The sequence below is a fragment of the Dermacentor silvarum genome, chromosome 4, assembly GCF_013339745.2.
Source record: "Dermacentor silvarum isolate Dsil-2018 chromosome 4, BIME_Dsil_1.4, whole genome shotgun sequence".
Classification (NCBI taxonomy): Eukaryota; Metazoa; Arthropoda; class Arachnida; order Ixodida; family Ixodidae; genus Dermacentor; species Dermacentor silvarum.
The window spans coordinates 187,551,144-187,572,088 of NC_051157.2; the positions used below are offsets into that span (position 1 = coordinate 187,551,144).

The 20,945-nt window shown below is 48.1% G+C and overlaps 1 protein-coding gene and 1 long non-coding RNA gene across 2 annotated transcripts; one reads left to right on the forward strand and one right to left on the reverse strand.

Moving 5' to 3' along the window:
• Positions 1–9,347: 9,347 nt before the first annotated feature.
• LOC125945083 (uncharacterized protein K02A2.6-like) lies at positions 9,348–10,850 on the forward strand. The gene has a single exon (XM_049666653.1). It carries the CDS (start codon positions 9,348–9,350, stop codon positions 10,848–10,850), a length of 1,503 nt encoding a protein of 500 aa, XP_049522610.1.
• Positions 10,851–17,884: 7,034 nt separating this feature from the next.
• LOC125944870 (uncharacterized) lies at positions 17,885–19,185 on the reverse strand. Its single transcript, XR_007466570.1, has 2 exons — positions 19,036–19,185; positions 17,885–18,018 (listed from the first exon to the last, which is right to left on the reverse strand). It is a non-coding gene; the product is annotated as an uncharacterized LOC125944870 (long non-coding RNA).
• Between the last annotated feature and the right edge of the window lie 1,760 nt (positions 19,186–20,945).

Sequence of the window (20,945 nt, forward strand, 5' to 3'; positions counted from 1 at the left end):
CCGTCACAAGCGTTCGGCGAAGGACAGCAACCACGAGCTCATGCCCGTGGCGATGTTGCTGAGGCGCAGGCTACTCTTCTTCATTACAATCGCAGAATATGTAGGCAGTAACGCCAGAAACCAAACCTACTTATCAAATAAAAGAAGCGCTGCGTAAAATCTATTCGACATTTGATTTATTACCTGTGTTCTTTTTTTTACTTTTACGTATGTATGTACCATCGACGAAAAAAATTTACGGGCCACGTGATCTCAGAAAGCGCTAAATATCCGATCAGTCTTTAAAAGTAGCCAGTAAAACCCTGCATCCCAATGTTGTTTGCATATACCAGTAGAGGCTGGAAATGGGAATACCAGGCTGCGTTTTGAGCCTGCGGAGATATTTAGCTTTTCGTCAGATCTCTTGGTCCGTAAACTTTTTTGGTCGATAGTACCTATTTCATTAGAAGTGGCCAATATTCTCATGTTTTTTTCCTTACTTTTAGTCTTGGCTGTGACCATGACGGCGAGGCTACTCTTAACTGGCCTAAAGGACATATTGGGTCAAAAGACTGCGATTGGAATCTTGGCTTCATCATGAGTTATATGTTTGTAAAACCGAACATGTACAGGTTCTCTAAGTGCTGCCAGCGAGAAATTATGAACGTGTACAAGTAAGAATCTTTTGCATTTCAATTACGTGCTACCTTTCATACTTACGTTACTAAACAGAAATTATTTATCTCACAGCCGCCCTGAATACCAGTGTCTCCTTGTGAGGAACAGCCTTCAAACCAGGATATTTCTTCAAAACTCCCTGGTTCCGTGTCCAGTCGTCAAACATATTGCCAAAAAGTTTACTCGGAGTACACTTACGTTAAGGTAGATCGGGTAAGTTACCAATATTTGTTACTGCAACAGGGTTGAATAATGTGGGCATGTGAAATACAGCTAATGTTCCTTATACTTCTGGGGTCAGCGAAACGCGGAGTGCGCGAGCGCTTGGCGCAAGTGACAGCCACTGCTGCGTACTCTACATAGAGCATTTCTATTTGCTCTGCTTAGTTACGGTGTTCAAAAGCTATAATTAGGCATTCACATGCTTCAAGTAACGCGTGATATTCTTATTGCCGTATATGATATTTCTTTGTTTTGTGGACCATACCAGGGAGCAATAGAGAACTGCAAATAAATTCAAATGATTCTGAAAAGTTCCCTAAAAGGTTCAAACACAGTGGCAAATATGAATTCAACACTCTTCCGCCACTATAAAATGCCGGGTTAATGCAGCCGTGCATCACATAAATCACGATCTAGATTTCAACTTGAAGGACGAAAACCTGGCCAGCACTCTGATACTAATGGTACAGTCAAAAAACGTGGGGGCGTAATGAGCACACAAAATTGGGGGAACAATTCGAAGCTGTTATCTTTATGTACGTATGTACTGTGTTCCGGGAGTTACATACGCGTATACATCAGGAACAACAGCCCCAAACTTCAGGCCAAACATCGTGTTTCTTAAGCCGCCATGTTGGTGACAATGTAGAGCCCGAGGATTACTGACGCGACCGGCAAGTCTCTGCATACAAGACCGCCTCCCCCTAACAAAGTCTTTATAAAGTATGATTACGTAGCAGAGCGGAATAATAAATAGGAAGATTGTTATCGAGTGAGTGCGCACCCTTTACGTGTGCTACAGCCACACTAGAAGAAATGTATCGGCCCTACGGTAGAGTAAAACTCCTCAGTGGAGATATTCGCTGTGAAATACACAAAATCAACGCTTTGGTGGTGGCCATTGCGAACGCCTGTCAATATGCAATATTCGGATTATCAAAATAATTTCGTGTTCACACCTCGGTAACATTGTACGTAGGAAACCTTTCGTTTTGTCGTAAGCTTGCCTCGGCACGACTGTGCGTTTGTTTAGACTTGTTGGGTATTCTTTTTGATAAAATTTAATGTGATTTCGGGACATTTTTTACAGGAATACCCGACGCAAGGGTGCATCGTGAAATGCTTTATAAGCAGAGAATGGGAGAGCAGGCTTATTTCTGCTGTCGATGGCGTAAAATGTGGCAAAGGAAAGGTCAGGAACCATGCTCCTTACTTTTTGCGCCGTATATGATATAGCGTGTAGGTTTACTTTAAAAGATGCACCTTTTGTCATTTACATAGAGGAATAAAGCAGAGAGAAATGAACATCACCATCAGCAGCCAAAATAATGAACTGCGATCGGCTAAAACCTGAGCTATCACCTGGGAATCCATAATTGGGCCAGTAGATAATCTATTCTCATCGCTGCTTATACATCAAGATATCGTGTACGTGCCCAGCATACATAATAAGCATGAAATGCTTTTAGCTCCCACTGTTGGCGACCTTCAAATTAGTTGAGCCAAAAGCCCGAGCCATTATCTGGGCACTCACACGAAAGCATTGGAGCACTCAACCGAGAACATATGGACATCGCTGCGAGAACAAAACGAGATCCTCCCGGCAACCAGTCCGAAGTTGAGAAAATTCGGTCTCTGGCCCTCAACCCTTTGTACAGGACCGCATTACATACACTATTTACTTGTCAAGCAAGTTACAAAAAATATTGCTTCCTATTTCTTTCGAATGTTTCTTCCCAAATCACTCAAGCTTTAACTCCTATACTCTGAAACCCGCCAGGGTGGCTCAGTCAGCTAAGGCATTGCGCTGCTGAGCACGAGGTCACCGGATCGAATCCGGGCAACGGCGGCCGCATTTCGATGGAGGTGAAATGCAAAAATGTCCGCGCGCTTGCGCTGTAGTGCACGTTAAAGAACCCCAGGTGGTCAAAATAAATCCGGGCCCTCCACTACGGCATGCCTCTTAATCAGAACTGGTTTTGGCGCGTAAAACTCCAGAAAGAACAACAGGTACGCTGAAGTTTCACTTGTCATTTCCAATAGCGACATTTGAAACACAGCTAGAGGGCACCGTACATTTTTTTGCGCTAGGCAAGGGTGCCTGTGCTTTTTTGACCGCCAGCGGTCTGTGAGTCGTAGCGCTGCGCGACAAGAAGGAAAAGTAGCGACAGACGCCGAGCGCGCTGCATTGTTGGAAGAAGAAAACCGGTTGAAGGCGCTGGCACCACAGGTAGCAAAAGACGCCATATGGTAGCCATTTTATGCTTACGTCTACTACAGTGCCTAGAATATAGTAGTAAGTATATTCTAGGCACTGCACATCTACTCTCGATTACGGGAGCGCCAGCATTTTTCTTTAACAGCAAAGCTGTTTAAGCCAGCCGTAAAACGTGCGCGTGTCACGAAAAGCCAGCCGCTCGGTAGCCATGGCCACCAGCAACCAGCTCGCGGAGCGTCGCTAGCTATGCTCTAGAGTGACAGAGAAAATGGGGGCGAGAGAGAGCGCGCGCGTCGCGCGCTATGCTCAGGAGAGAGAAAGAGAAAATGAGAGTGAGACAGAGAGAAACTAATTTTAGCAGCACCAAGGTGCTGCTCACGCCAACCGCGCTTCTCTGTTTCCCCGCATTAGCGCCGAATGATCGCGGTGTCTGTGACTGCTACAGGTGCCTCTGGCGTCGGCTCGGCCTTAAAACCCCTGAATGAAGAAAAGTAGCGCCATCTCCTCTCTCCTCCTCCTGCGCCGGCGTTCACTCTCTTTTCTGTCGACCGTGGCTCCCCCTACGCGGTGCCGAACTAGCAGACGCTCTCCGAATCAAACGCTGTGGCTACGTGTCGCTCGCGCTCTTGAACTCGTATTTTGATCGGAATTTTTCGCGTTATGTTATGACTGGCTGCCGAAACAACGAGAGGACGCATAAATGCCGTTGCGCTTAGATGGCTGTACTATTAGCGGTTATACAGTGAGCATAAAGCCTCTAAGTCGGGCTTTAACTGAGCCATGCCACGCGTGACCTCGGCGTTGGTTCATCTCCGCGTTTCAGTAGCTGCAGTCACTCTTTGGCCAGCGGCTAACGTGCACAGCGGGCCTCTAACAATGACTACGCTTCGGGAGTGAATGATCCACCAGCTGTATATATGCAGTTGTCTTACAGGTTTCACTGACTAGTGAGCTACCGATCATTCGGCGGAAGCGGTCCGTCGATAATGAGGCTAGTGGCTTCGCTCGCTTGCAGGAAGCCTTACACTACTCCACAGATTTTTTCTTCTTTTTTTGCGTACTTGAGTAGCGCGGCAGTGGTCATCTTACAGGTGTATGCGAGGCTGCTTTTGCGGATCATATTGCCGCTTGCATGTGCTGCGCGCGGGTCCGAGAAATTCTACCGTGCGTATTGTATCTACCATCTTATCAACTGCAGAGCAGAAACGATTAGTTAACATCCAGGTTTATCCTGGCCACTGACAAAGCCACGCAGGAATGAGTTAACTCTATAATCAAGGGCGTTGCAATGTGGATAGCATTGCTGCCAGCAGACGGTAATGTCTTTGAAGTGCACGGTGTATTCCGTTTGGCAGGCGGCTTCCTTGGCTTCAGCTGCTTCCGATGAACGAAGAGCGATGGAATGGCTTGACGCTTCAATTTTTTTGTGCCACAGCTCTGCAGAATCACTGGCTCAAATTGATCATCCGTGAAGTGATCCTGCGCAAACGTGAAATCAGAAAACAAGGTCACCGTAAAACCTCGCTCCTTCAAGTATAAGGCGTAACACAACATTCCCGGCACAAGTTATTATCGCCGGGAAGTCTTGTATACGGTGTTCCTTTTTTAGCTCGCCGCCAGCACAGGTACTTATCTCTTATTCTGCTACATATCGCCGGGAAGTCTTGTATACCGTTTTCCTTTTTCAGCTCGCCGCCAGCACAGGTCCTTATCTCTTGTTCTGCTACGCGATACATGACTAGAATACTGAGCACACTTTTCACGCGCATCATTTTCTACCATTTTCGAGATAGTTATCGGTCCTCGAGGATCTAGGACAATGGAGAACCAGCGCTGGCCAGGAGGCGCTACGGCAGTTTGGGTGTGCAGCTGAGATATGCTGACACCATCCGATAGGGAAGCCGCGAAAATGGTACGACATTTTGGATGATAGCAGACGCGCGCCTGTATCAACGTTCGCTTTCGTTCTATGCATCGAGCCAAGCTTTGGCCATACGGCCCTACGTGATGCGCGGTGAACAAAGCGAATGCGCTCATACCTTCTATCACGCCGGTTCCCAGTCAGACCAAAACCTGGACACATGTACCTCAAGATTAGCGGTGGAATTGATAACGCGAAATCGCAGCATGTGCAGCTGAAAACTGCTTCTACCGCTCGCTAGGCTGTGTGTTATGGCGCTGCTGCAGGCACGCGAAGTTTCAGCGCTGGTTGCCCATAGCGACAAGTTTTAGTGACAAGAACATTGATCTTCGCCGACCACCGAGTTGAGTTTTTGCTGAAGGCGCAAAGTCGCCCTAACTAAATAGCCCTAATCGTCTTTCCGCAGGTAAGCGCCCATTTTTCCCTACGTACCGTCACCGCTTCGTAACTGCGATACACTCAAAACGTGCCGTTCGCATACATTCAGGCCACACAAACACAACGCCATGCATTGTATAACCGAGTCAATAAAAACCACGTGCGTTTGAGGACAAGATGAAATCCGGCCACGAAAGTTGCAAATGCAGCGCGAACATGCAGCGGGAACAGTGCGGCACTTAGGAGGGAGAAAAACTAACTAAGCCTCACACAGCAAGTGGCAGCATGTGAGATTACGGATCATTGAAGAATCGCTCGCTTACCTCACAAAGCCGGGACCATTGTGTTGGGTTGAAATCAGCGCGGCTGATTCTTTGAAGCCAGACCTTCCTCTGCGCCGCGTCTCGCTTCGCTGATGCAATCCGGAAGAGTCGCTTGGCGTCTGTTTCGCGTGTTCTGCACCCGAATGCCGAGCAACACGGCATCGCGAACACTACGCGTTAAAAGCGTAAAGGAGACGCCATGCGTGGTGCCTCCATACACGGCTCGCAATGGTCTGACACCGCGATGGCGGCGGGAGAAAAAAACAAGCAAGAAAAAAAAGCGCGCGAGAGTACGTGACAGCATTCGGCCAATCGGAGGGCCGAGCGCCGAGAGAACGGGCAGGAGAGGAGGAAAGCGGCAATCTTCAAAAGATGTCGCTACTTTTTTTTATTGAGGGGCTTTACTCGGCCTAGCTCCCGCCAGCTGTGCTCTACAGCGCATGCGCCGTGACGTCATCCCGGCATGTCGTCATCCCTGCTGCGCGCCACCCGTGCCCTGTGCGCAGCTTTCAGCCCAATTCCCCTACGTGTGCTCGGATTGCAAAAGTTTCACGAGCCGTTCCCCTCTGCCACGGACCACGAGGAAATGATTATGCACTTCGTATAACTTAGCATCACTTGGCATTACTTCGTATAACTTAGCATCACTTGGCACAGCCACGACCAGCTAGGAACAGATCAGCTCCGCTGTGTCTCTAGCCTTGCGTCACTAGTACAAGCTATTAAATTTATTTTAGTATCCAATTTCATGTTTATTGCCAGAGCACAGAGCAAGCTGCCATCGAGGCACGGGACTGCCGATAAAATGTTCTAGCCGAGTAAGATTCATATACATAATTACAAAAACTAGTTTTTGTAATTGATATGAAGTGCTCGGCTAACACGTGTCAAACATGATTGGTTCTTTTATGTTACGTCATAGGCAAGTATCATATATATATATATATATATATATATATATATATATATATATATATATTTCGTTCTCTGAAATAAAGGCAGTCGTGCGTTTGCACTTGGGCCGTCTCCGTCACTCTGTCACCCGCTACAACAGTGGCGACGAGGGTGACCTCCCCGCGGAGCCCCCGCCACCAACAGAGGCGTCTCGGAAGCGCTGGGAGTCCTGCTGGTTACTTGAAGTAATCGAGTCTACAGAGCGTCGGCGGTCATGGCCCTGGCTACGAACCTCGGTAACCCAACTTTCGACGAAAATCAAGATAAGTGGGATATTTACTTGACTCGATTGGAAGCATTCTTTGAAGCGAATGATATTAAGACAGATGATAAGAAAAGGGCGCACTTGGTTTCGACACTGTCAACGAAGACTGTAGGCATTCTGGCTGGACACAGCGCCCCCCGGAAAGTAAATGACCTGAGTTACAAGGAAGCACTTACCTTCCTAAATGACCATTATGCGCCGAAGTGTAATGAGGTTGCCACAAGTTACAAGTTCTTTGCAAGAGACCAGGCCGCAAACGAATCTGTCCGGGACTATGTTGTTGAGCTACGCAAGCTTGCAGATAAGTGTAACTTCGGCACCAGCCTTGACCGCATGTTACGGGACCGCATTGTTTGTGGCATCAGAAATCGTGCGGTGCAACAGACGCTGCTTGAAAGAACTGTGCTCACACTTGCCCAAGCCGAAATGATTGCCACAGTGGCAGAGACAGCCGCACTCGAAGTAAGCGCCATGACCAGACCTGATAATGAGGCAGCGGTGTGCAGTGTAGCGAGAAAATCACGCCGATATCAATCTTTCACCAAAGATAAACAAATCCATACTGATTGCGCACGCTGCGGAAACTACGATCACGAAGCAAGCGACTGTCTGCTTAAAAGAGAGCAGTGTTTTCGCTGTCGGAAAACTGGTCTTTCGCAAGGAAATGCCGCTCCCAATCGGGGCTCCGGGCTGGTCGTAGGCGCGATGGCAGCGCTAACGCCGCAGTTCATTATGAGAGCGCGGTATCCGAAACTGAGGAAAGCGATATTTCAACAGTCTTCACATTGCAGCAATCACGAGAAAAGAAATGTTCGCTCCAGGCGTTCCGCAGAGTTATCCGCTGGGGTGGAGTGCCCTTGAACATGATTATTGACACGGGATCACCGTTTTCTATCATTCCGCAGGAGCTGTATCTAAAGCACCGTCTGAGTTGGCCACGCTTATCGAAATGCAAACACACGCTCAGCTGTTACTTGGGCAAGCTACCCATTGTCGGTGAACTGCACCTTCAAGCCCATTTTGCGGGGAAGGCTGTAAGTACCTGGCACATTGATTGTTGTAGGTTGTTCGGGCCCCAGCCTTTGCGGAAGGGACTTAATTCAAGCGTTTTCGCTTCTGCCGTCCGGTTTTCTCGGTACGGTTCAGTCGACGTCAGCAGATCCCGACAGCCTCAGGACCGAGTTTTCTGCCCTTTTTGAGCCAGGGCTTGGAAACATTCAGGGACCACCTGTGAAATTCCACATTAGAGAAGACCCCCAACCGAAGTTCCATAAGGCGCGGTCAATCCCTTATGCTCTTCGTGAAAAAGTGGAAACGGAGCTGGACCGTTTAGTGGAACAAGACATATTATCGCCCATAGCACATTCTGAGTGGGCGGCACCAATCGTACCAGTTCTGAAGAAAGACGGGTCCCTTCGCATCTGCGGCGATTTCAAAACCACAATCAATGCTGCCTGCATAACTGAGCAGTACCCTTTACCGAACATTGAAGACATTTTTGCGTCACTACGTGGGGGATCGTCTTTCACAACACTGGACCTTAAGGATGCATATAACCAACTTCCTTTGGAGGAGGAGGCGAGAAAGTTGGCCGTGATAAACACTCACAAGGGTTTGTTCTGTTATAACCGTCTTCCGTTTGGAGTTGCTTCGGCTCCGGCGATTTTTCAGCGGCGCATGGAAACGGTTCTGGCCGGCCTTCCAGCCGTGCAAGTGTATTTGGACGATGTCTTGATAGCGGAACGTGAAGATGGTAATGGCTCAGTGCTCCAGGACGTTTTGCGCAGGCTTCAAGAGAATGGTATCAAGCTGAAAAACGAAAAATGCCATTTTTGCAAAGACTCCATCGTCTACCTGGGCCATCGCATCGACAAAGACGGCTTGCATCCGCTTGAGAAGAACCTAGCAGCAATACGCGACTCACCACGGCCTACGAATGTGAGCGAACTGCGCTCGTTTTTGGGTCTGTTGACTTATTATCATCGGTTCTTGCCACAGATGTCAACGATGTTGGCCCCGCTGTATCTTCTGCTTGAAAAAGAGCATAAATGGCAGTGGGGAACGTCCCAGGAAAATTCATATCTCAAGGCTAAACAAACACTCCTGAGTTCGCCAGTTCTGACGTATTTCGATCCCAGCCAACCTGTGCGCTTGGAATGTGATGCGTCATCTTCGGGTCTAGGTGCCGTAATTTCGCACCGAATTGGTAAACTGGATAAGCCCATTGCCTTCCGTTCACGCACGCTAACACACGCCGAAAAGAATTATTCTCAGCTCGAGAAGGAAGCTCTCGCACTGGTGTTCGGAGTAACAAAGTTTCGAGGCTACCTGTTGGGCCGCGAATTTGTATTGGTCACGGACCACCAACCACTAGTGGAACTTCTACGAGAAGATCGACCTGTTCCCCCAATGGCGTCGGCACGTATTCAGAGATGGGCTCTGTTTCTAAGCCAATATCAGTACCGCATCGAGTACAGGGCCGGCAAGGAAAATGTCAACGCGGACGCACTCAGCCGTTTGCCTGTGCCGATACCAGATGCTTGCAAATCGGGCACCTTACCAGAATATGTGCTGTCTTCAGAGAACCTTGACAGCTCGTGCGTGCCAGCGGGTGCCATACGGGCGCTGACGAACGCAGATGAAGACCTCAGTGTTGTGCAGCACTTTGCACTTAATGGATGGCCTAAACGCATGTCACCGTGTCACAATCACCTTCAACCTTATTTTTGCAGAAGACTGGAGCTGTCAAGCGCAGAAGGCCTGCTCTACTGGGGTCATCGCATCGTCGTACCCCGCAAAGCTCGAGTCTCCATGCTCGCTGAGCTACATCGGTCCCACCAGGGTGCATGTGCGATGAAAAGACTGGCTCGTACGCTATTCTGGTGGCCTGGGTTGGATGGTGAGATTGAAAGCCTTGCACGTTCGTGCATCTCTTGTGTACAAGCGCAGCCAATGCCTCATCGCCAGGCTCCTATCTGTTGGCCAGAAACGGGGACCAAGTGGGCACGGCTTCACATTGACTATGCCGGACCAATAGAGGGGCGCATGCTGTTGATAGTCGTCGACTCCCATACCAAGTGGATCGAGGCACTTCCCGTCAGGTCGGCGACCACAGAAGTCACAATCGCGCGGCTTCGCGAATTGTTCGCTCGTTTTGGCTTGCCGCAAACAGTTGTATCAGATAACGGGCCTCAGTTTGCAAGCCAGCAGTTTTCCCAGTTCATGACTGCCAACAACATAACTCATCTACACAGTGCGCCGTACCACCCACAATCTAATAGTCTCTCAGAGCGCGCGGTCCGCACAATAAAGGATGGCCTTCTCAAGCACTCTATGGTGAACGATCTCGAAACAAAACTAGCACGAGTGCTGCTAGGCTATCGACGTACCCCACTACCGTGCGGCAAGTCTCCATCAGAAATGCTACTGAACTACCAAATTCGTTCACGCTTGGATGCTTGTGTCCCTTCTCTACCTCCAAGTTACTCGCAGCCTCCCAGATTCGAGCCCGGGGACCAGGTCTGGGTGCGCAACTTTGGCCAAGGGAGGCGTTGGCGGCCAGGCATCGTCAAAAGCACTGAGGGTTCACGGCTGGTAACGGTCGACACTCCAGATGGTCTAGCCAGGCGTCATTTGGACCAAATTTTCCGTCGGGCGCCTGTGTCGCCCGTGGCCCCAAAAGCGGAGGCTCCCGACACACTTCAACCCAGCCCGGACAACAAGAATCGGCCGACGTCAACGCGAGAAGGCCGGTCCAGTCCGGCTACTCCAGAACCAACTGGCGCCGTGCCTGTTCCTTCGACAACACCTCCAACATCCCTCCCAGCCCAGCAGGCTCCCTGTTCCCCAAGTCCACCGGTCTTACGGAGGTCTAATCGACAACGAAGACCCGTGCAAAGGCTGCAGTTTTAAGAGAGGGAGAAGTGATATGAAGTGCTCGGCTAACACGTGTCAAACATGATTGGTTCTTTTATGTTACGTCATAGGCAAGTAGCATATATATATATATATATATATATATATATATATATATATATATATATATATATATATATTTCGTTCTCTGAAATAAAGGCAGTCGTGCGTTTGCACTTGGGCCGTCTTCGTCACTCTGTCACCCGCTACAACAGTAATAGTTATAATTATAGTCCTGTTGTTCGAGAATGTGATTGTATAGGAAACACATATTACACATAACCCATGATAGTACACTTTCCCTAACGGTGCTCGTCCACTTCATTACTTAACAGCCGTCGTGAAATCATCCTCTCTCGTCGGATTAATAAATTCTCGCTTAGTTTCTTTCAAATGATCAATAAATGTGTCATGTAGATGCAGTTTCATCCTAATTAGCTATCGAAATGTCATTCTCGAATAGCACTCTTGTGTTTTCGTTCTCATTGCCCCAATGCGCATATCTCTGAAATAGATTGCCCGAGTCCCCTAGACTATAGCTAGTCGGTATAGCGCGCTCTAAATGAACTTAACAGGCGAAATCGACTTCCTGTGGCCACAACGAGGTTGCGCGCTCGACCCTAAGGGATGGGCCACGGAAGTTCGTGCCTGCGGGGGCTTCCAGCAAGCTGACGTTTTTCCGTCCTCCTCGCACTTTCACTCTTTCAAGGCGCAGTTGTTGCGCTGCGCGTGGTTTGGTTTAACGTTCGCGTTTTAGTTTCACAAAAACTGGAGAAATGGCTATCCGATCTCCTGTCAGACGCACTTCCACGTAACCAAATTGTCGTTGTCCGGCGACTGTTTGATTGACCACATGATTCTGTATATCACCAATCAAAAAGCTATCCGTCCTCCGGCGATCTGCAATTACTACAATCGGCATATTTCGTAGCGGAAACCATTCGTGTGGTGCAGTGCCTCCGATAGCAGTGCGAACAGCTTGCTTCATAAAAGTAAACCATTGCGGCGGTCTTCTTCCCACGTAAGATTCCTAGAGTTCGTCGTTGATCCAGAACTGCAACAGCCTAGCGGTGCTAATCTTCGCAAAGCACAAGAAATGCAATAGGTGGTGCGGAATTACTATAACAGTCTTCAAGTGACGCGTTGGTGTTGCCGAGAGCAGTCGACGAAAATCGCCGTGAAGATACACTCCGAAGTCTTCGCACCAGAGCAACACCCGCCGTGGTTGCTCAGTGACTATGGTGTTGGGATGCTGAGCACGAGGTCGCGGGATCGAATCGCGGCCACGGCGGCCGCATTTCGATGGGGGCGAAATGCGAAAACACCTGTGTACTCAGATTTAGGTGCCCGTTAAAGAACCCCAGGTGGTCCAAATTTTCTGAGTCCCCCACTACGGAGTGCCTCATAATCAGATCGTGGTTTTGGCACGTAAAGCCCTATAATTTAATTTTAATCAGAGCAAACTCGAGTGCCTGACTTTGGGGTTTGGAGCGCAGTGACTTAACTCCCCAATTTCTTTTTTTTGAAACTTCCCAACGTCGTTGCATAAACAGTATAGTAAATAAATACAGTACTAAACGACCAGCGGGACCAATGCACCATATTCAAACGAACATATACTTGTCAAGAACGAAGCAAATATATGTAAAATAATATGTAACTTAAATTAACAATCGGCAATCATGGTTGTACGGACAGTGTAAGGATACCAAGTGACTATAATATATTGGAATGTCATACGGAATCGCACACGAGCACCCATGCATATGATATAAAAAAACGCATTTTCGACATAACGCCAACATGGAATGAGACTCTGCTCCATTGATGAATTGTTCTTGGAGAAGTAAAATAGATGCTGAATAGGTGTTGTGCATGTAACTTATTGTGTAATCTGCCAATAAATTTGGTAATGTATTATCACTTGCATGTTTTACAGACTTCCATCAAACAGCTATTGTATTTTACTTTCCAGACTATTCCCTTTGTGACTAACCAATTTACAGTGCCGTGAAACGTAGAAACTGGAATCTTAAAACACTATTAACAAAGTGAAACAAATTCAAAATGACATGCGGCTCCCCACTGTCATTCTGACGCTTAATATACTTCATACGCAGAAACTGATCTTGCCATGAGGCTACAGATAATCCCCAGGAGAGACAGTGTGTATGTTCTGCCCACCTATTATTCTAGTTTATTTTAGCGCAATTGCTAGCTTGAAGGATAATGAGTTGCCTGAAGACATCTGTCCTATACTACAAAATACAAAGAACCCATGCCTTTTATTTCTAAAGTACTAGGCAACGTATGCATTGTTTTTCGTGTTCTGTGTCCTCTCAAATACAACGTTTATCAATGTTTGTAGTATACATGCTTCTTTATAATATTAGGTATCTTCATTCAAACTCATATATATTGTCATTTTGCGTCTTTTACAGGTGTGTGTTCTTGGTAATTGCACTTCTAAAGCCGAATTGAAAGCCGAATGAACTAATGAAGAACCACTTAATAATCGACTTAGTCTTAACCATCTGCATTTGATATAATAAAATAGAAAATGCACCTGCTTCTCTTCACTACAGAACGAAACCGATCAGTACTTTCGCAGTCAGTCAATTGTTTTACGCGGCAAGCTCATTTTTGCAGCAAAAGCACAGCACACTATAATAGCTTTTTGTAACCAACAAATTTGCATGTTGTCCTGCTGTCATAATTTTGCCATGACAAACACCGCTCTTACTTTGCACGAAAAATTGCTAACAACTCTGCATTTCTTTTATAGAAATAGACATGTGCAACTGCTTTCAGCGAGTGGCGACGTTGAAAAGCGCCTTTGTTTTCCCAAATCTGAACTCGGCCTGAGGGCATTGCGACACCGCAATTGCCATAGAAGGAAACGTATGGGCTGATAACAAGCGCCGGCCTTTCGGAACAAATGAAGTGCGATTATCGACTGTTCGGGATAACAAAGGCGCTCACGAACATCACCTCTGGTTAAATGCAGCAGACACAAGTTGGCATGTTTATAAGGCCGCTCATGATCCTGGGCACGCTAGCTCGGACCCATCAACCGCCGCGAGGTGTCGCCCGCAGACCAAAGACGTTAAAGCCCCTATATATAAAAAGTAGCGCCATCCACTTCCCTCCTCCTCCGTTCCACTATCGCGCTCGGCGCCACCAGCGCGATCCAGGCGCCATATCTACAGTGACGCCGCCTGCGTCGGGCCTGCCGTGGCAGACGACAGCTAACGCGCTACCAGAGGAAATCCGAGGAAAACTTCGATCGCGCCCTGCGGAGTTTTTGAGGAGCGATTTTGCTTCGTCAGTCAGTAACTGGTCTTAATAATGCCGTTTTGGAAGGAGCAACGCGACAATGCGAGACAGCGCAAATATCAAGTGTGCAGCAAGCGTTTGCGCACGCCGTATGGTAAACAAAAAAAAAAGCCTTTTGCCCTCGCCTTGTAGGTTGCGGCAACTTAAGGGGCAGCAGCATGCCATCACAACGAAGTTCTTGTCCCTAACACGTTTGATCCGTTTGTGCGTAGAGCACTTTCGTCGCACAGGGTCGAGAATGGCAGTCGGAGCGCGCTGGAGAGAAAATAATATTGACCTTTTTCGCGGAGCAGTTTGCTCTAGAGGAACGAGATGGCACTTTCGGCCGCGTGCCATACGTTGCCTCAGCGAATGCGCACGAACACGTAACCATTACTGCTTCTGCCCTGCTACCCTGCGATCATTTGTCGAAAATGCAACTGGGTGTGCGCTAATGCACTGTGCCCAATTCATACTGCAAAATGTGTAACGATAAAGGGAAGACGTGGGCTGTAGTTCGCTGCAAAAATAGTGATTCACATATTAATGAATGGAATCAACCTGTGTCACCACTGCTACATAAGGACTGCCTGTGTTGCCGCCCTTCGCGATGCACGGCTTTCCTCAAGGATAAAAAAAAATATTTCATCCGCCTGCGCTGTATAGCGAACCTCCAAAGAAAGGACTTCAACTCTGGAACGTCGGCACTTGGGATTGAGTACCGCTCGTTACAAAATGAAGTAGTTCCACTTACTGGAATAGTAAGTTTCCCGCACGTTATCTACACACCCTTAGGCTACGTTCACACTTTGTCTAGGAGCTGTCGGAAGAGGCAAAATCTTGCAAAAATCCACCTGCCTAGGCGGCAAAACAGGCAGAAAAACAAGCGGCGAGCCAAATCGGTCTCGGACCTATTTTTTCGCTATGGCGAAGCGGAAACGCGGCTGAAAGTCGTTCTGCTCGACCGGAAGCTACACTAGCATGTAAACAACCGGTCGTAAAATTGAACATGGCACCAAAAGTGCAGGCTGCAATGCTGATCGACGCGATCAAGAACCACCCCTTGCTCTACGACAAGAGTTGTACTAAAACGTACTGTCAGCAATACTCGCGATAGTATTCAATGTCGCGCGACCGGAGGTGCGGCAACGAAGCTTTGGCGTGACCCAACTTCTCGCGCTTTTGCAAAGCCAGGCGAACCCACCACCACCGTTTCCGAGGTGCCCGCGTCTTCCGTTTATTCATTGTCCATTTCAATAAAACAAGTAGGTAGAAGTATAAAAGCCATTTATTCTTCCACTTCCATGGCAGACAATAGTTAGGCAGATTCCTGGTTGGCGCTCTATAATTCTCCTCGCACGTGCACGGTATGTTGCAGAAGTCGCCGGGTGTTTTTCTCGTCGCGACGATAGATTGGGAGCGTAGGTCTCACGTAGGACGCGCAGGCTTTGGCCAGCCCCAACACAAGGGCCAGCCCGGGTTTTAGCTTTGGTGTCCTAGAGGCGCCGACAATAATACGAAATGATGAAATGTTATTACTTCTAAATAAAAGCTATTAAAGAAATATAATGACGCCTAGGCACAAACCTGTGACTCAGCGCTACCGCGCCCGTGTGAGGAGAAACACGGAACGCCAACGAGGAATTTACCGAAAGTCGCAGATGACACGCGAAGTTGCGCAAAATGATAACTTTTGATGACGGGTGGGTCAATGAATGAACATACCGCTCGAAATAATGCGATAATGAGCGCCACCACGCCGATAAACGTACGCAGACTAGATGGATGTGGACGAAAGCGGCAGCGGTGGTAGCAAAACAAATGTGAACTTGGACATGCGCGGAAAAGATTTTCCGGCCGCTTTGGCCTTTCCGCCCGCTTGCCGCTTCCCAAGTGTGAACGTAGCCTTACTCTCACGAAAACTTACGCCCACCCTATCGCCAACGTGTGAGTGAATAGGCGCACACTTGAATCAATGTGCCGAAGAATGAGTGACGGTGACTACACCGACAAAACACGAAGGTTGGAAGCTGAATGTTTCGTGATGGTCCACAGAGTACGCGAGGGACTAGCGATAATACGTCTTTGCTACGAGCTACCGCAAAGTACAGAACATTTACATTCCAAGCCTTTGTGCGCAGCAAGAACAAATTTATCGCAGCAGAGCACACCCGTGAGTGATTACGCTGAAAATAAACAATCAGATAGTGGCCGCACCCATCGAGGAACTTTACTGAGTCAGAAATATGACAAGCCGCTGGTTCAAAATGTTTGTCAAATAAAGAACGCAGAGCACACTGATCCTGATTTAATTCATAAGCGGAAAGTTTGGACAGCTTGGAATACATTTCTAGCCTCGTTTTTAGTACAAGCACCGTATACACTGCTCGCGCCGTTTGGACAAGGCGTAATGGGCTCTAAAAGCACTTACATGTCCTCTAAAGCTGTGACCAATGCTTCGTGTCGTCTACACAGTCACCGTCTACGATATGCGTCGAAACGGAGGTTTCCTGCGCCGCACCGGCGTCACGCGCTTGCATCGTAAACGCGGAGGCAACGGAGGCGGCTGAGGCAAGCAATGGACGCGTCACCACGTGATCAAACATGGCAGCGCCCACGGGAGCGCCGCGAAATGGGTCAATACAAAAGCGCAACGCGTGCTTCCACGTGACACGGATTGGCCAATGGAGGAGCGGAGGAGGCTGGGGCGACAGGAGGCGGCGAGGAGGAAACGCCGGGGTGAGCGCGGTGGCGGCAAGATCTAAGAATGGCGCTACTTTTTATCTATAGGGCCTTTAAAAGACGTAAGGTCCCTGTATTTTTCAAAGGTAGCGCAAACTCCTCCTCTCCGCGCCGTTTCCTCCTCACCCCTCCCGCTCGGCCGCCATTAGTGAGCGAAGCGCGCGGCCGCTACCGCCCCCTTCATTTCGTGTCGCATGCGGCGCGTTGAAGCGCTTGCAAGGTCGATCCACATAGGTCATAGAGTAACATAGGCTCGAGTGGCCACTCTTGTAATCCCTAAAAGCGGCCGAGCTACGCAGCTTCATGCCGCCCGCTAGAGGGCAATACAACACTCCCTGTCTCCAAGGTTTTTAGACGTTTATAAACTGCGCAAGAAAACGAAGACACAAGAAAGAGAACGCACACGACACCACGAGCGCAGACTGCCAACTGTTTATTTCTGGGATAGCAAGCAGCATATATATCACTCATGATCCTGAACACGTGCCCCCATTGCCATTGACACATGTGCCGATAAACACAAAAAAAACAAAAAAGAATATATCTGCTGTATAACCTTGTAAACAGGATTGCGACAGGCGATCACCAAACTAACCAAGAGCCGTTCTTGCTGCGTCATCAAATGAGGGAGAGAAAACCGTGAGCACGTGTTGACGCAGCAAGCACGGCATGAACCAACTAGCCCCATAGAGAAAGGAATTCAACAAGAGGGGACACTCCCTTAGGGCCCAGCGGCCGAATTGACTGCAGCGTGCCAAGAGGTCGGCGTCAATCACTTCCGGTTTCGTTTTTGGGCGCGCGTATTTTGAACGGAAGCTAGCACGCCGGCTGCGCCCCCCCCCCCCTTTTTCCTGTTTTTTTTTTTGCTCTTCGTGCAGAATCGGTTTATTATTTAGTAAAAATGTTTGCGAACGATCTCGTAAAGTCCCATCGAATCTGTGCCACGTGCAATTTCACAAAGTAGACGCAAGACCTTTTGTGCAATGAGGAAATATTTATTTTTGTCTATATAAAAGCTCGCTCCGCGCTTTTTGTGCGTTCATCCAACGTTGTGACCCCAGAAGGTAAGGCCGTAGTTTCTGTATGAAGCTCCACCGGACGGCACCAGCTGAAAAAAAGAAAATTACAAGCATGTTACATTTACAAGTACGTAACAGCATGTTACAAGCATGTGTCATTTTGGTATCTAGACATAGCAATACTGCGTGTAGAGGCGAAACGTGCGAAAGCGGGGAATGGGCGGCATTAAAAACAAAAGAAATTCGCTTTTACATACATGGCGTAGAAAATACCCGACTCATCCCAAACAATACCATAAAATATGAAAACATCTGATTTCCAAGCGTTCCCCCATCTCCGGGCATTTCCTGCATTTTGGCAGCACAAATACACGGGCGACTTCGCGTTTCCAAAACTTGGCCTCGGGCGACGCGACAGGTACGCTACATACATAGAGACGGACGCAACAGGCACTCAAGACAAATGCGTGGGTGCAATGCCTTTTTTTCAGTCCTTTAGAAGACTGAATTTTCGAATGAGAAGTTTCTGATATGTTCGTCGGCGTTATGTTTCGCGCGTTCTGCCGGCGCCAGCAGCACACCCCATGTTATCACTCTTGGCAGTCGCCCATCGCGTTTTCAACAGGCGTGAGTACCGAAAGAAGGTATATATTGTTGCGGAGCCACAAAAAACGTCACACACTTGTCCCTCTATAGATTCATTACACGCCAAACTAACTTTATCACCACGGCCGAGCTGCTTATAGCTAACTCGTCACAGCGCGCTGTGCGGCCAGCGTGCCTCAAAAGTACCCCAGAAAGTAACGAAATTACTTTTCAGTAATGTCTGGCGTCAGAGAAAGCTACACAAACTTCTCCTAGCAAGATGCACTAGACTACGCACCACGGTCGAGTTAGTTCTTGCTAACTGCGCCCTGTGTGGCTCAAAAACCGAAATAAGTTACCATAATCCCCTAGGAAGCATCGGAAACATGTCTCAGCACGTTTCATTTACTCAAATTAACTGCGCCAGGACGGCCGAGAAGTTTTTCGCTAACTGCGTCTTAAGTCTCGGTCCCGTGCCGTAAGCCTAATTGCGTCGTAGACTGTGAAACAAGATTTCTCACCTTGCCGTAGTCCAATAGTGCAGTGGTGTCTTGTCCCAGTGCAGAAGGAACGCAAGAATACGCCGGGAGCCCACGAAACCAGGCTACATTAAAAAAAAGGGGGGACTGACGGGTCGCCGCAGGCGAGCGCTCAAGCGCGCGCGCGGCCGCACTCGCTGACTTCGGGGGAGTGTCTGGCGGATGACGCATGTATCTGGCGCGTCATGAGCTGTGACTAGGTAAGGCAAGGAAAATAAGTCGCAAAGCTTAAGTTCATTTATACGCAAAACGTTTTAGTTTTCGCAGCAAAGAATTTAAAAAATAAACCAATGCCTTTTAACTTAAGTTCACTTTCTTTTTTTTTTTCGATGCTCACGGCAGCTAACGTTCGGTGTCAAAAGTATAGCGTGACGTATGGTGACGTGTTTCCTGTTGCCAGTTTTTGCCGAGTGTCCCCTCTTGTTGAATTTCTTTCTCTATGGTAGCCCGCCAGAACGTCCTACTGTCTCCAAGGGAACGCGCGTACTACTTATCTATTGCAGTAACTTTTCTATAGTGCACTATACGTCTACTTGTCTATGTGGCTGTAGACGTAGACGTTATCAACGGGATCAGCCGGCCGTGAGCGGTGGATGATAAGACTAGTATAAAGAATAACGCATCGCTACAAAACATCGGCCATGGTGTGATCAGGCAAGGCGACGCTACAAAAGATGTGCGATAACGTCGGCGTGGTCTTTGCTGGGTTTGCCTGCCAGAACGTGTCTGTCTGCTTGGCTGCTGCTTGGTAAGAAGGCCTTCATTACGTTCTTTTTTCCCTTCATTACTTTGCAAATTGCTTATGTATTTGTCGCATTGGGCTGTTCGGCGCAGAGAGCTTTTTGTGTACTACACTTCGCGCATGATGTTCGTGGATTGCTTCACATTATGTAAGAAACAGCAATTTGGAATGCTGCGCAGCACGTTTGCGAGAAAATCGTTTCTGGGCGCGAGAAAGTGAGTCTGCACACGCCGGAATACGTAGTCTGAATTTAATGCACCTGTGTTGCACTTGTGTGAAAGAATGCAGTTATGCTTAGGATCGTTATTCGTGGCGTGCGCAGATTGCTTGAAGCCTTTGTTACGAGCGCAATTAGAGAGAACTTGCGAATTGAGAAGAATGTTTGTAAGCTGTGGCTACGACGTATTCTGAATAAACACTCCTGCCTCAGTGGCGCATGCGTGGCACCGAAGGTTGCTTTTTTGATAGCTGCGACAATTGCACGTGATGCTTTTCGCGAAAGGGCGATCTGAAGTGCGTAGGTGAAAATTTGTGCGAAGGCAGGAGAGAAGACATGAGCAATACTTTTTTTTTTCAGGTCATGCCGACCGTAGTCAAGTACTACGGGAATTACTGCTGTGTTGCGTGGCAGCACATGGAGAGAACGTGGGTGGCTAACAACTTCAGTGAGTAGCCTTCATTACTTGTTAGCTATGCAGCCCGAAACTACCACTTAATAAGATAGGTTAGGCTTCAAAGGACGAGCGTTCTTTTCCTCTTTAATGCTAATGCCGTCTTCGGCAGTTTTACTGTTCTGTGGGGTTTTTCATAATATCGCCTGTTTATTCCTTTTGTGAAATTCATTCTCAACATGTGGCAGCTGTATTGGCATGTCCCTCATTGTGCAGTGCACCCATCTTTTTGTGCTTGCGTTCATCGAACGTTGCGAAAAAAAAAAGTGTACATGTGCTTACTCAGAATGACTGAAAAATAAAGTTTCGTCTCTTCCAACACTTGTCATGTTTATTTAAAGTGCCTGCATAAACACACAGTGGCATCGTGTGCTTGCTGCTCTGGCGGTACAGCTTACAGGAAGCTACTCGATGCATGCAAGCAACGAGTTAAAAAAATCAAAATATAGCCATAATATAGCCTCCGGGACGAGTACTCG